Source organism: Lemur catta, chromosome 1 (genome assembly GCF_020740605.2).
Source record: "Lemur catta isolate mLemCat1 chromosome 1, mLemCat1.pri, whole genome shotgun sequence".
Classification (NCBI taxonomy): domain Eukaryota; kingdom Metazoa; phylum Chordata; class Mammalia; order Primates; family Lemuridae; genus Lemur; species Lemur catta.
The window spans coordinates 40,928,170-40,941,381 of record NC_059128.1 but is presented as its reverse complement, the minus strand read 5'-3'; the positions used below and the strand labels follow the sequence as shown (position 1 = coordinate 40,941,381).

The 13,212-nt window shown below is 36.0% G+C and overlaps 1 protein-coding gene across 3 annotated transcripts in view; it reads right to left on the bottom strand.

The window, feature by feature from the left end:
• Positions 1-1,980: 1,980 nt before the first annotated feature.
• DLGAP5 (DLG associated protein 5) overlaps positions 1,981-13,212 on the bottom strand; it is a 44,130-nt gene continuing 32,898 nt past the window's right edge. For all 3 annotated transcript variants that reach the window (XM_045566685.1, XM_045566704.1, XM_045566694.1), the window contains 6 exons: positions 12,177-12,396; positions 9,694-9,883; positions 6,945-7,005; positions 6,060-6,306; positions 5,162-5,211; positions 1,981-2,359 (listed from right to left, as the gene is read on the bottom strand). In XM_045566685.1, coding sequence (XP_045422641.1) covers positions 2,219-2,359; positions 5,162-5,211; positions 6,060-6,306; positions 6,945-7,005; positions 9,694-9,883; positions 12,177-12,396 — 909 coding nt within the window. In that variant the 3' untranslated portion in view covers positions 1,981-2,218. The remainder of the gene's footprint in view (positions 2,360-5,161; positions 5,212-6,059; positions 6,307-6,944; positions 7,006-9,693; positions 9,884-12,176; positions 12,397-13,212) is intronic.

Sequence of the window (13,212 nt, the reverse complement as noted above, 5' to 3'; positions counted from 1 at the left end):
CCTCAATAAATGGAAATTCCCTTTTTTTCTATTTTGGAAAGACTCTTGTTCTACCAAGCAGTTTTGTTTCAATTTGTCTCTTTAGATTTTTCTAATACCTCATAATTCTAGGGTCCAACAGCTCATGAACATTATCTAGTTGCAGGGGACATTGATGGTTTTTATTCAGGTATGATCCTAGATTCAGTAGGGAATCCTGATTAATTTAAGCCAATCCCCTGCTGGTTCACTGACCTGCAGATGGGTATATGGTATTAATTGGCTTAGCCAGTCCAAAGGGAAAGACAGAGCTCTGATTGCCACTAGCAGCCATCCTATGACCCCAAAAGGACCCAGCCTTAGAGGAGAAGCCAACACTAACAATAACTGAGTGAACTATGGATAGAATGTTGGACCTTGATGGCATCATTGAGCTGTTGATTGTAAAGAGCCTGGAATCACCCTGGTAACTCATGAAATAATAAATTTCCTTATTGTTAAGCCAGTTTGAGTATATTAGTTATTTGAATAATTCAAACAAGCCATACAGAAAAAGAAATATACATAAGTTAGGGTTTTCTAAGGGCTCAGGGCCCATGAATACCTTAATAGCTGAAAGTTTTGTAAATGATTCAGTGGTACATTTTATTAAACCTATGCACAAAAATCATGTTTACTAACATTGTCTTATTTTTAATTTGCTTTATTTTTGAGGGGCAAAAAATTGTTTTATTGTTGTGTTGCATATTGCTTTGTATAGACTGTAAGTCTTGGTTTACTTTATACCAGTCTTATAGGTTTCATGGCCCTAGGCCCTTAGAAACCCTTTTATGTATATTTCTTTTTTTTCCTGCATGGCTTATTTGAATTATTCATTAATGGGCTATTAAAGCTACATTTATCTTTTGGTAAAACTAGGCATTCTGAGAACATTCTTCTATGCCAGGACCTCACATAGCCTTCTAACAGCTCACATGGATTTCATAATAAATACCATCTTTTCCACAAGCCTAGCATATCTTCCTCTGACAACAAAAGAAGATGTGTTTTCTTTCCTTATTTGAAAGCTCCTAATCTTAAAGGGATATCCATAAAGTTCCCACTTGTTTAGTGAAGGCCTCCAACCCTTAAATTCATTTTTAGACAAATATCTGAACCCAGATCTGGTTAAAAGCTTTAGCTACTCTGAGTCTTCTTGGTGCTCTGTTATACTGATGGCTCTGTCTTCTGCAATCCTATAGTTAAGATTTTTATAAAAGAGAAAATATTTTGAACATACTGTTATGATACTATTACTTTTTTAAATTATTATTATCATTTTTTTGAGACAGAATCTCGCTCTGTTGCCCAGGCTAGAGTGCCATGGCGTCAGCCTAGCTCACAGCAACCTCAAACTTCTGGGCTCAAGCAATCCTCCTGCCTCAGCCTCCCAAGTAGCCGGGACTACAGGCACTCGCCACCATGCCCAGCTAATTTTTTGTTTCTATTTTTAGTTGGCTGGCTAATGTTTTTTATTTTCAGTAGAGACAAGGTCTTACTCTTGCTTGCTCAGGCTACTCTCCAACTCCTGCTCTCAAGCGATCCTCCCTCCACAGCCTCCCAGAGTGATAAGATTACAGGCATGAGCTACCTCGCCCTGGCCTGACACGATCTTTTCAAGAGAAAAAGGCATTTCTTTCAATGGCTGTTGGCCATATCAAGAGGAAAATAAAAAGGAAAGGATTTAATGGGCACCTCTAATAATTTAACCATTTGACACTGCAGCATATAAACTGATTTCAGAATCCAGAAAGCTCATCTAAAGACACTCAGTATACCTTCTAAAATGCAGTACCCAAAACTGTTCAATACTAACAAATTTAGGAGTTCAAACTAAGAATAAAGTGAAAAGGATGCAAATAATTCTGTCAAAGTTTACTCTATTTCAGTTACACTAAAGAACGTTTATAAGCTCTAAGTAAGTGTACTTAGCTTTAGGCTTACACATTTTAAACAAGAGAGCAAGGCATGGTACATTTTTTATTCTGCATGGTTAATGTACAAAATATCCCCACTTCCCCTGAGAAAGAATATCATAATATAAAAGACACTTTGATGAACAATGAATATTAAAAACATTATATGATACTATATAAGTGAATTGAAGTGAACACAAACACATTCTCCAAATTTTCAATAGTCTAAGAATATATCACAGCATCGATAATATGAAGAAAGATGTTTGGATTTATTTTTAAATTCAAAATTCCCCTGGTTGTTCTCCACAGGGAAGGCTTAGAGGTGAAAAGGTAATCAGGTTACTACCAAAGGAAATGTGGCTGGAATGTTCTTGATATCTCCCCTCCAGTTGAGTGAATGGACTACTGCAGTTTAGGCCTGGCTAGAGAACAAATTCATAGAAGTCACCATCAAGAGTTTCACCAATTAAATCTTCAACATTGCTAGTTAATAGTGGATTAATTAATAACATAAATAACATTTTCGCTACATAAAATTATTAACAATGATAGTGCTACTTCCTAGCAGATCTAATTTCAAATAATAATTTTAATTGAAAAGGTATATTAAGAATACATGGCTAAAAGTATGATTAATCTGTAAGTGGACTTAAGCAGCATATGCAGGATAAATAAAATCAAGGCCACTTATACAGATTCCACAAATCCCGTACCATATAATAGCACTTAGTAGGCCTTTTACTAGAGCATGATCCCACTGGGATTCTTTTCTTTTTCCCTGCCTCAAGCCTTACTTCAGGTTCAAACGATGCTATCGGGCAAGCAATAATTTGGACCTAGGCCGGGCGCGGTGGCTCATTCCTATAATCCTAGCACTCTGGGAGGCCGAGGCGGAAGGATCGTTTGAGGTCAGGAGTTCGCGACCAGCCTAAGCAAGAGCCAGAGCTCGTCTCTACTAAAAAGTAGAAAGATATTATTTGGACAACTAAAAACAATATATAGAGAAAATTAGCCGGGCATGGTGGCACATGCCTGTAGTCCCAGCTACTCGGGAGGCTGAGGCAGAAGGATTGCTTAAGCCCCAGAGTTTGAGGTTGCTGTGAGCTAGGCTGACGCCACGGCACTCTAGCCTCGGGCAACAAAGCAAGACTCTGTCTCAAAAATAAATAAATAATTAATTAAAAAAATAAATAAATAAATAAATAATTTGGGCCTAAAATATACAGGTACACCTATAAAAAATATCAAAAATATCTGAATTCTAATATTTATGGAAGTGGAAAAAAAATTACAAGACTAAAACTACAAGGTATTAAGATTTACCAACAAGATTAACTGTGACACACTTTTATTCATGTACTAATATATCAAAAACAAAACATTATGATTCATTTCTAGATTTACCTATAATATCATATATTCTCAGAACCAATCATTCAGAGTATAGATCCGAGAACAGGATTAAATCAGGTTTACATAAATTGGCCTTAGGCTGAAAGCCCTGATATTCTAGATCTTAGTTTATGATTAAAGAAGGCTAAGACCAAGAAAAAATGGTATGTAGGTCACAGCAACACACTTCATTCTGCTCCTGAGACACAGAGCAGCCCAGAGCCTGACCATGAAGAAGGCAGCTTTGAAAGACAAAGGACCCAAGATATACAAGCGTCCTTTAGGACTTCGTGGCTTAAGGAAGCCAAGTATTTGCCAGGCTTAATGAAGCTAACAAAACTTGTTGCTGTTTGATCCTATATTTGCTTTAATGAATTTCTTATATTCTGAGATCAAAGATTAACAAACCAAAGCCATTTCCTGACCCATTTTAGTAGTTACCCCTGGAAAAATTCAAGGTAAGGCTATAAACCAGGGGTGTTGACCCTGACTACACATGAAAAACCCTTCTCCAGATCATTGAAATAAAAATGTCTGGGGTAGAGCTGAAACCAATGTTATAAATGCTCAGTAGGTAGGAAATAAACTATTTCATTTATGCCATAGTGCCAGCATCAATGATATGAATCAGACAGCTCTACTTAATGAGGAATTTACAATTAATAAGGGAATTAGATTTCTGAAATTATATTTTAGGAATATAATATATTCATTATATTCATGTTATACTCTTTTTTTTTTTTTTGAGACAGAGTCTCGCTTTGTTGCCCAGGCTAGAGTGAGTGCCATGGCGTCAGCCTAGTTCACAGCAACCTTAAACTCCTGGGCTTAAGTGATCCTACTGCCTCAGCCTCCCGAGTAGCTGGGACTACAGGCATGCGCCACCATGCCCGGCTAATTTTTTCTATATATATTTTTTTAGTTGGCCAGATAATTTATTTCTATTTTTAGTAGAGACAGGGTCTCACTCTTGCTCAGGCTGGTCTCGAACTCCTGACCTTGAGCGATCCACCCGCCTCGGCCTCCCAGAGTGCTAGGATTATAGGCGTGAGCCACCACGCCCGGCCCACGTTATACTCTTAATAAGAGATTAAATGTATGCATCTCTCCCATTGAGATTAACATGGGAGAGATGAGAGCTTCCACAAGAAGCCTTCACAGAAAGGCTCATGTTTGAAGTAGATTTAGAGGCAAGAGGTTACCAAAAATAGAGTTTGGGAAGCTTCCAAATAAAATAGCAGAACAGGTACAATGAACACTATCTGGGTGATGGGTACACTTATAACCCTGACTCAAGCATTATAAAAGTGATCCTTATAACCAAAAATATTTGTACCCACATAATACTTTGAAATTAAAAAAAAATAATTCCCCCCCAATAGCAGAACATAAATAATCTAAAAGAATTTAGAATGAAAATAACCAATGATGACTAAAGTTGGAATAGACATTTTCTCTCCAACTGTATGCTTCACTAGGGCAGAAATCTTGCCTTATATTTTTCTGGTATCACTTAGAAATACCTATAGCATAATCCTAACCACATATTAGATGTTCAGGCATCCAACTAATTTGTCATAAAAAATTGGATACATAAACAACATAGGGAAATAGGTCTTCAGGGTTTACTACTATAAACATACTATATTTTAAAGTATATAAACATGGAAATTGTTTCTCCATTTTTTGAAAAATGATGAATAGATTTCAGAGTAAGCAAAACAGTAACAAGATATAAATTTTAAACTTTATGCAAATAGAAAAGTAATATTCATTTTATAAAACAAATCTAGAATATAAAGGAACTTGTCAAATTAAGTTGAAAAACTTACTGAATCAAGAAGGTGGCGTTCAGTAGTGAGACTTTCATTATCAAATAGTACTGAAAAACAAGAAAAATAATGTTTAACTTTAAAGAATATTCGTATATTCAAGGTTGTTAAAAATGGACAAAGCCTTGAAAAATACGAAAAGCTCCACATATCAAATGCTAAGACAAAAATATAGATCATTTTATGCTATAACATTTTAAAAAATGTAGTTAAATTTCTTGGTAAGAGTCTTATCCTTAATTTCAGTATACAAATAGTCTTCCGTAAACTAATCTCATGCTTACACCATTAAAGGTAGCCAAAAGATGTTGATGAAGAACAGCTGGAGGACATTAAATATCTGGTCAAGGTTATAATGGTTTGCTTTACCTTAGGCCCCAGCTAGACCAGCACTACAGAATAGCAGATGAAAATAGCAGATGAAACTGGCACACATTACAACAAAAATATAAGAGCCATTTCCTATCACAGAACAATCACAATAAAGTAGGTAGGAGTAGGCATTAGGGAAGAAAAATAGGATATTTTGAAGAAAGATTTGGCATTATGTGTTGCAAAAAAGGAGAACTAAAAAGAAATATGAGGGAAATGTTTCTAATTCATTGTCTTCATTAACAATGATGGATCCCATAGTTAGGTCTAATGTAAAATGCTCCTTATACTCAATGTGGATTAGTATTTGCCGTTGATTTTTATTTAGGTCTCCCTCAAGGTTTAGGGAGAAGAATGGGGTATTACAACACAAAAATTTTTACAAGATATTTACCGTGAGTGTCCAATTTTTCAACCTCCATCTTTAGAAACTGGTACTCAGATGTGTTTATGATAATCTATACCTTACTTAATCCAAGTTTATTCTTTAATAAAGACTCATTTAAATATATTTAAAATATCTCACCTGACTGAGAAATTTTAGTTTCTTCTTCTTGTGAGACATTATTTTGTGATGGTATATTTTTTTCAGGGCTACTCATCAAAACATCATGTGATGTAATTGAAGAATTTAGTTCCATTCCCTCCACAACATCTGAAATTTCTTCTTTTTTGTTAGTATTAATATCATCTGCTACTCCACGAGCAAGAAGAGGCAAACTCATTCTTTCACTGGATAAATAAGCCACCTCGAAGTTTATCTTATTTTCATCCTGGCAGTAAAAATAGCATTATATTTAATTAGCAATTTAATCATTTGGAATAAGTAAAAAAGGTGTTATTAATATAAGAAAAACAGAAAAATGACATTCTGAACACAGGCTAAAGAACATTATAAATCCTACTGCCTTGCTTCTTGAACAATTAGTTCAGATTATATAGAAATAGTATGATTGAAGGCAAGATTCTTAGTAAGTGTCTATACTCCAGCTCAGGGATTGGCAAACATTTTCTGTGAAGGACTAGGTAGTAAACATTTATGTTTATGAGCTATAGGGTCTCTGTCATAACTACTCAACTCTATTTTTGTGTTGTAAGCATAGCCAAATATGATACATATACAAATGAACATGGCTGTTACAATAAAACTTGATTTACAAAAATAGGGGCCAAAGTTTGCTTATCTCTGCTCTATTTCACTAGTCTCATATTTATCCTGATGTGAGTTGAAGAATATGAAATGGCATTATGATTTCAAACAACCTAAAGGCCATTGAAATAAGAACTATCATTGTATATGATTGATTTAGATTTCCAGTGGAAATTCTGGAGGTTATTTATGGAGTAACTATATATAATGATACAAACACATGATATACTGTGCTATCTACCACATTATAATAGGACTTACATGGTTCACTTCAATTAAATCTTGTAATCCAGGACACTGAGCATCTTCTACTATGTTGTTCCTGAAAAAGAAAAAAAAAGCATTATAATCAGATCATTAAACATATTGTTCTCTTTTGACTTATGCTTTGAGCCTGTCTTTGAATGGAAGGAATTAGTGTAGGAATGGGTCAAAGGTGGAGGGTGGAGCAAGATCAGGCCTGATCCGGGTAGATTGGTTTTCTTTTTTTTTTTTTATCTTTTTTTTCTTTGCCTCTAGATATGATGCCTTAAGAAAGATAGATTGGTTTTGGACTATAGTTACCACAAGATGGCCTTTACAAACTAAATGCATTCTTCCCCAGAAAGCTCATAAGTCTGTTATCATGCCGGTCAGTCAGGCTAAGGTGGCCCCACAAGCAATACTTAAAATTTCAGACAAATCCAGAGGCACAAACATAGAGAAAGGTCAAGATGAAGTCGACTTCTGGAGATAGAAGCAACAACTCAATTATTGTATAGCTAGAATTGACTACATTTACTTGTTAGTTATATCACAAAGTACACTAACCCTGATGTTCTTGCATTTTATTAGAAATATCTATCTCAACCTCTTCCAAGTTGCTTTTTTTTTTTCTAGTTTCAGTTTTGCCTTTATTACACAAAGTGGCTTATTTGTAAGATACTCTTTCAGGACAATTTTTGGGAAACCAGTAAACATTTATAAAGAGTACTTTAAATATGACTCAACTCAAATACGCAATTATGACTAAAATGCAATTATGGATCTTCTTAGTACAAGATAACAAACTATAGGACATACAAAGTAAAGTAACTATCATTTAAGAAAGGACAATAAATTGGTATTTTATAACCCCAAATTTCTAAAACACCTAAAATGCTTTAGTCCCCATAAAGGGTAAATATACTCTGCTTTATACTAAAAATTAAAAATTTTAAAACTCATTCCATAAAATATTTAAATGTTTAAGAACAAAAACCTTCATTTACCTCCACTATTTTATTTTATAGGGTCTTCCTTTCTTCCCTCCCTTATTTATTTATTTATTTATTTGTATAGCCTCATTTGCTGTAATGGCTAAATATTCAATACTGTCTCATCTCCAGATTAGCAATAAACCCAACAGCCTTCTCTTAGGACCAGTGTATAATGTTATTTCCTACTTACTTTAAAGTATCTTTTGGCCGGGTGCAGTGGCTCACGCCTGTAATCCTAGCACTCTGGGAGGCTGAGGCGGGTGGATCGCTCGAGGTCAGGAGTTCGAGACCAGCCTGAGCAAGAGCGAGACCCCGTCTCTACTAAAAAAATAGAAAGAAATTATCTGGCCAACTAAAATATATACAGAAAAAATTAGCCGGGCATGGTGGCGCATGCCTGTAGTCCCAGCTACTTGGGAGGCTGAGGCAGTAGGATCGCTTAAGCCCAGGAGTTTGAGGTTGCTGTGAACTAGGCTGACGCCATGGCACTCACTCTAGCCAGGGCAACAAAGTGACACTCTGTCTCAAAAAAAAAAAAAAAAAAAAAAAGTATCTTTCTCAGAGGCGCAGTGGCTCACGCCTGTAATCCTAGCACTCTGGGAGGCCAAGGCAGGAGGATTACTTGAGCTCAGGAGTTCAAGACCAATCTGAGCAAGAGCGAGATCCCATCTCTACTAAAACTAGAAAAATTAGCCAGGTGATGTGGCATGCGGCTGAGGTGGGAGGATCGCTTGAGCCCAGGAATTTGAGGTGGCTATGAGCTATGATGATACCACTGTAGTCTAGCCAGGGTGACAGAGTAAGACTCTGTCTCAAAAATAAATAAATAAATAATTAATTAAAAAATATATATCTTTTTCCTATCAGATTTGCTATGCATTTATGTTCCATAAACAAGGACTGTTATGTAACTGTGGCACATTCCTGCAGAGGCAGTACAGTATAATGCAAGCAGCATCCAGTTTCAACAATTATAAGCTGAATTTGGGTAAATTACTAACTTTTCAAGTTCTTACACTTGAAAATATGAGGATCTAGTACCTCATAGAGTTGTTGGGAAGATTAAATGAGACGACAGCAATAAAAACCCGGAACTACATCTGGGTTGTTAATAATTGTTCAGTACATAATAGTTGTTCAGTACACATTAACTCTGCCATCTGTTAAGATGGTAATCTCAAGGAACTTTCTATAAAGGCTGGTGGTACAAAATGTCTATCTTTCAATAATCCTAGGGGGAGGCATTAGCATTGCTGTTTTGTAGATGATGAAAGTGAAGTTAAGAGAGTTAATTAATACGCCCCAAAGTTGCATAGCTAGTAAGTTATAGAGCTGTTTTGAGCTCAGATCTGTCAAGCACAGAAGGATACCATATTGCTTCTTCTTAGGTGCTGCAGAATTTACTTTGCCCATCCAAACGTGACCATTTACCAACCTGAAATCTCTCTCTTTTTTTAACGAGATGGGGTCTTGCTAATGTTGCCCAGGCTGATCTCGAACTGCTGGCCTCAAATGATCCTCCTGCCTTAGCCTCCCAAGTACCTGGGATTACAGGTGTGAAGCACTGCAACTGGCTACCAAGCTGAAATCTTAAGCCTCAGTTTCCTCATTTATACAAAGGATTGCCTATGTTATGTATTGCCGACGTTACAGGGATATTGTGAAAATTTAATTTAAAATATCTGTCTGGAATATTTTACTGGCTTAACAATCTGAAATGGCATTTAATGTTAGCATCTGTTAAAACTCTTAATAACATGTTAAAGAAATACCTTCTTTCAGGAATATTTGAAAACAAAGTCTTCTTATCACATTCATTTTTGATATTCTGAGGATCAGGATTCTCTGATGATGTAGTTTGTCTTATGAGGCCCATGGCATCCCTGTTTTGAGACACAGCTTTGCTGATAGTCTTGGGTGTTCTAAGTCTTTGAGAAGGACATTCAGAAGAGATAGAAAGTCCTGGAAGATGAAAAAAATCACCTCAATACCAAAAAGTTCTTTCATTAACTTTTCATTATAAATAGGAAGACAATGCAAATCCTACCAACTAGCCTCTTTTTCCTATCAAATAATGTCTGTTAAAGACAAATACCTGGGACTTTCAGTTAAAGATAGTATTGAACACACATATTAGACCCTGCTCCCTTTTGACATTCCACTATTATAACATTAACAGATGATCTTAAAAGGCAGAAGAACTATTCAAGGACAAAGGAAACTAAAGAGAAAATAAGAAGAACATTTTGGAAGCTGTAACGTAGAGTGGTGAGTAGGATATTACTTAGCAGACCCAAGAAAATGAATCCTAAGCCACCAATCAGGAAAGATGAGAATCAACTCAATTTCTACACAGAACCCCTCAAAAGAATTGGTAGCTCCAAGTATCTCAGGAAGTGGAGATGAAAATGAAGCTAAAAATAGGAGGACTGGTTCAAAGTCAGTTTAAACAACAATTAGAGCTCAGATTCCTTTCCTTATTCTGCACAGCAGAGCAACTGTCAACATCCCCTCCATACCACCAGAAACAGAAAACTAGAGATTTATTTCCTGAAGAAGGTAAAACAGAGGATCTCTGGTTTAGGCAATATCAGGTACAGTTGAGAGATTAGGATACTGTATGGAAAATAAGGGGAATATGTTAATATTTACAAATAAACTGTTGAGATATTCAGCTTTCCTCCCTGACATGGCTCCTGAAATGCTGGTAGCCAGAACTATAACTTTCAGGCAGCAGATAGGAAGTATCTACTCTGGGGAATCTGAGTAGCCTCTGAGAAAAGACTTAAATGTACTGATGTGTAGGTTCCCAGCATAATGGCACAGCTAACTTCATTCTGGAGTAAAGGCCATACCCATGTGCACAGAGCTTCTAGCCAGCTTCTTAGTGCCCCATTCTTAAGTATGAACAGACAGTGAAGGATCACCAGGTTCCTGAGGAAAGCCTCTAACACAAGAGATAGAAACCAAAAACAAACAGATGAACGTATCTTGAAACAAACACTGACTATTGGGAGGGGGCATAAAAGCTAACATTAATATCCATAGAAAGAGACTGCACTTATGAAATAAGTGCAAAATGCTATAAAATGGAACGTTCAGAGAATGAGACAGAGTTCTTGGGAAAATGATAGCCAGCATGAAAATTGAGGAAGTCTCCCAGGAAGTAGAAAAAAACAATAAGTCCAGCAAAGAAAGATAAAGTCTATCAGAAGAAAAATATGTGTTTCTGGAAAAAAAAAAGATCAAACTTTGTTTAGAGAGAGATGGTAAACAACAAAAGACTCCAGTAAGAATTAAAAGTGATTACCTCTAGGGACCAGCAAGCGGAACGAGAAGGGCTTCTTGGGGGACTACTGCTTTTTAACAAGCCTTTCATAAACTATGTGCTTTATATTATAACTAAGGCTCAATTTTAAAAGATCAATTTGTGCCATAAACTTTAATCTCCCTATCTACAAGGACTGAATTGGGTACATGAAAGAACAGAGAGTGATGAGCTCATAGCTGTGAAAACCACTAGGGTCCTTGAGAAGTAGCAAGGGGCCATGTTATAGTGGGGGAACAATTCCAGGATATGGCTTATAAATAAATAATTTCAATTGAGATAAATAAATTCAATCTACTAAAAGTAGCCTGTGAAAAATAGCTATTGAAAAATACAGAGTTAGAAAATCATAACAATGACTTCCTAAAGTATTAAAAACTACTTTTACTGGAATATTTTAAAATTGAGAAATTAGTACATTTACTACCTTTTAAAAACACTTGAGCAAAAGTTTGAATACAAATGAAAATAAAGCAAAATTCACTTCCATAAGCTTTATTTTACAGTATAGCTAGACAAGTTATATGATGGTTTGATGCCCGAGTTTCCTTTGCATCTTAAATTCTAACCCAACTTCTAACTGACCAGGAAAAAAAAAAAAAATCACTCTACTTCATGCTCATCATTTCTCTTACCTCTTGGAAGCCTGTGACCTTCCTCATAGATTATAGGGTTATGTGGTAATAACAAATGTGAAATCACTTAGAAAATATAAAAGCAATTTTAGAAGACATATCATACTTAAACTAATCTAATCGTACCCATCAAAATGTGATTTGGATATGTGAGTGAGCACATAGTCTATTTTCTAGAAATCACAGAGAACCTATATCTTTTCATGGGAAAACTACTTTTCACCTCTTATATAAAACTCTCATCCACCCCACATCTTTATATTAAGTAGTCAAAACTCACAAAAAAACTAACCTGAGAATGATTTAATGGGACTTTCAACTCTGAAAAACCCAGCATCAAACACTATTTTATCAACTTCCTTTGGTATTATAGAGGCTGCTGCCTCAGCATGTTCTTCCTGTTTAATTTTCTCTCTCATTGCATTTTTTATGGCAGCTAGGCGATTTCTAGCTGCAATTCTTCCACTATCATCCTGTTTTGGTTTACTCGCTATACCTGAGACAATTTTTTTCTGTAAAGAGAAATTTACAATCATTAGAGCTGCTCATTGCCATCTTATAGAAAAACACAATATATACAATTTTTGTCAATTAAAATTTATTTTTAAAAAGAAAAATATATAAAATATACATAGGATATTTTACATATTCATCATGTATTTATCAAGTTTCTAGTATATGCTAAAAATTCTAAGCTTAAGAAGGAAAAGGAGGCCAGGTGCGGTGGCTCATGCCTGTAATCCTAGCACTCTGGGAGGCCGAAGCGGGTGGATCACTCGAGGTCGGGAGTTCAAGACCAGCCTGAGCAAGGGCGAGACCGCGTCTCTACTAAAAAATAGAAAGAAATTATCTGGCCAACTAAAAATATATATACAAAAATGTAGCCAGGCATAGTGGCACATGCCTGTAGTCCCAGCTACTGGGGAGGCTGAGGCAGTAGGATCGCTTAAGCCCAAGAATTTGAGGTTGCTGTGAGCTAGGCTGACGGCACGGCACTCACTCTAGCCCAGGGGAAAAAGAAAAAAAAAATTAAAAAAAAAAAAAAGAAGGAAAAAGACAAAGTTCCTGCCCTCAAGAAGTTTGCAGCTCACTGGAAGAACCAAACAAGGAGTGTAAGAAGGATGAATGTCATGTTAGAGATATTAGGACATCACAAGGATGACACTTAAACCAATCTTCAGAGACATCAGGAAAGGGTTATAGGAGGTAGCACATAAGCTGAAATCACAGTTAGTGAGACTAAGATGGGGTGAGCAAAGGGCTAGCTAGAGAGAATAGCATGTTTGCAAAGCCAGAAACGAAAGAAAGCACAGAGGAGTTGGCAGGAG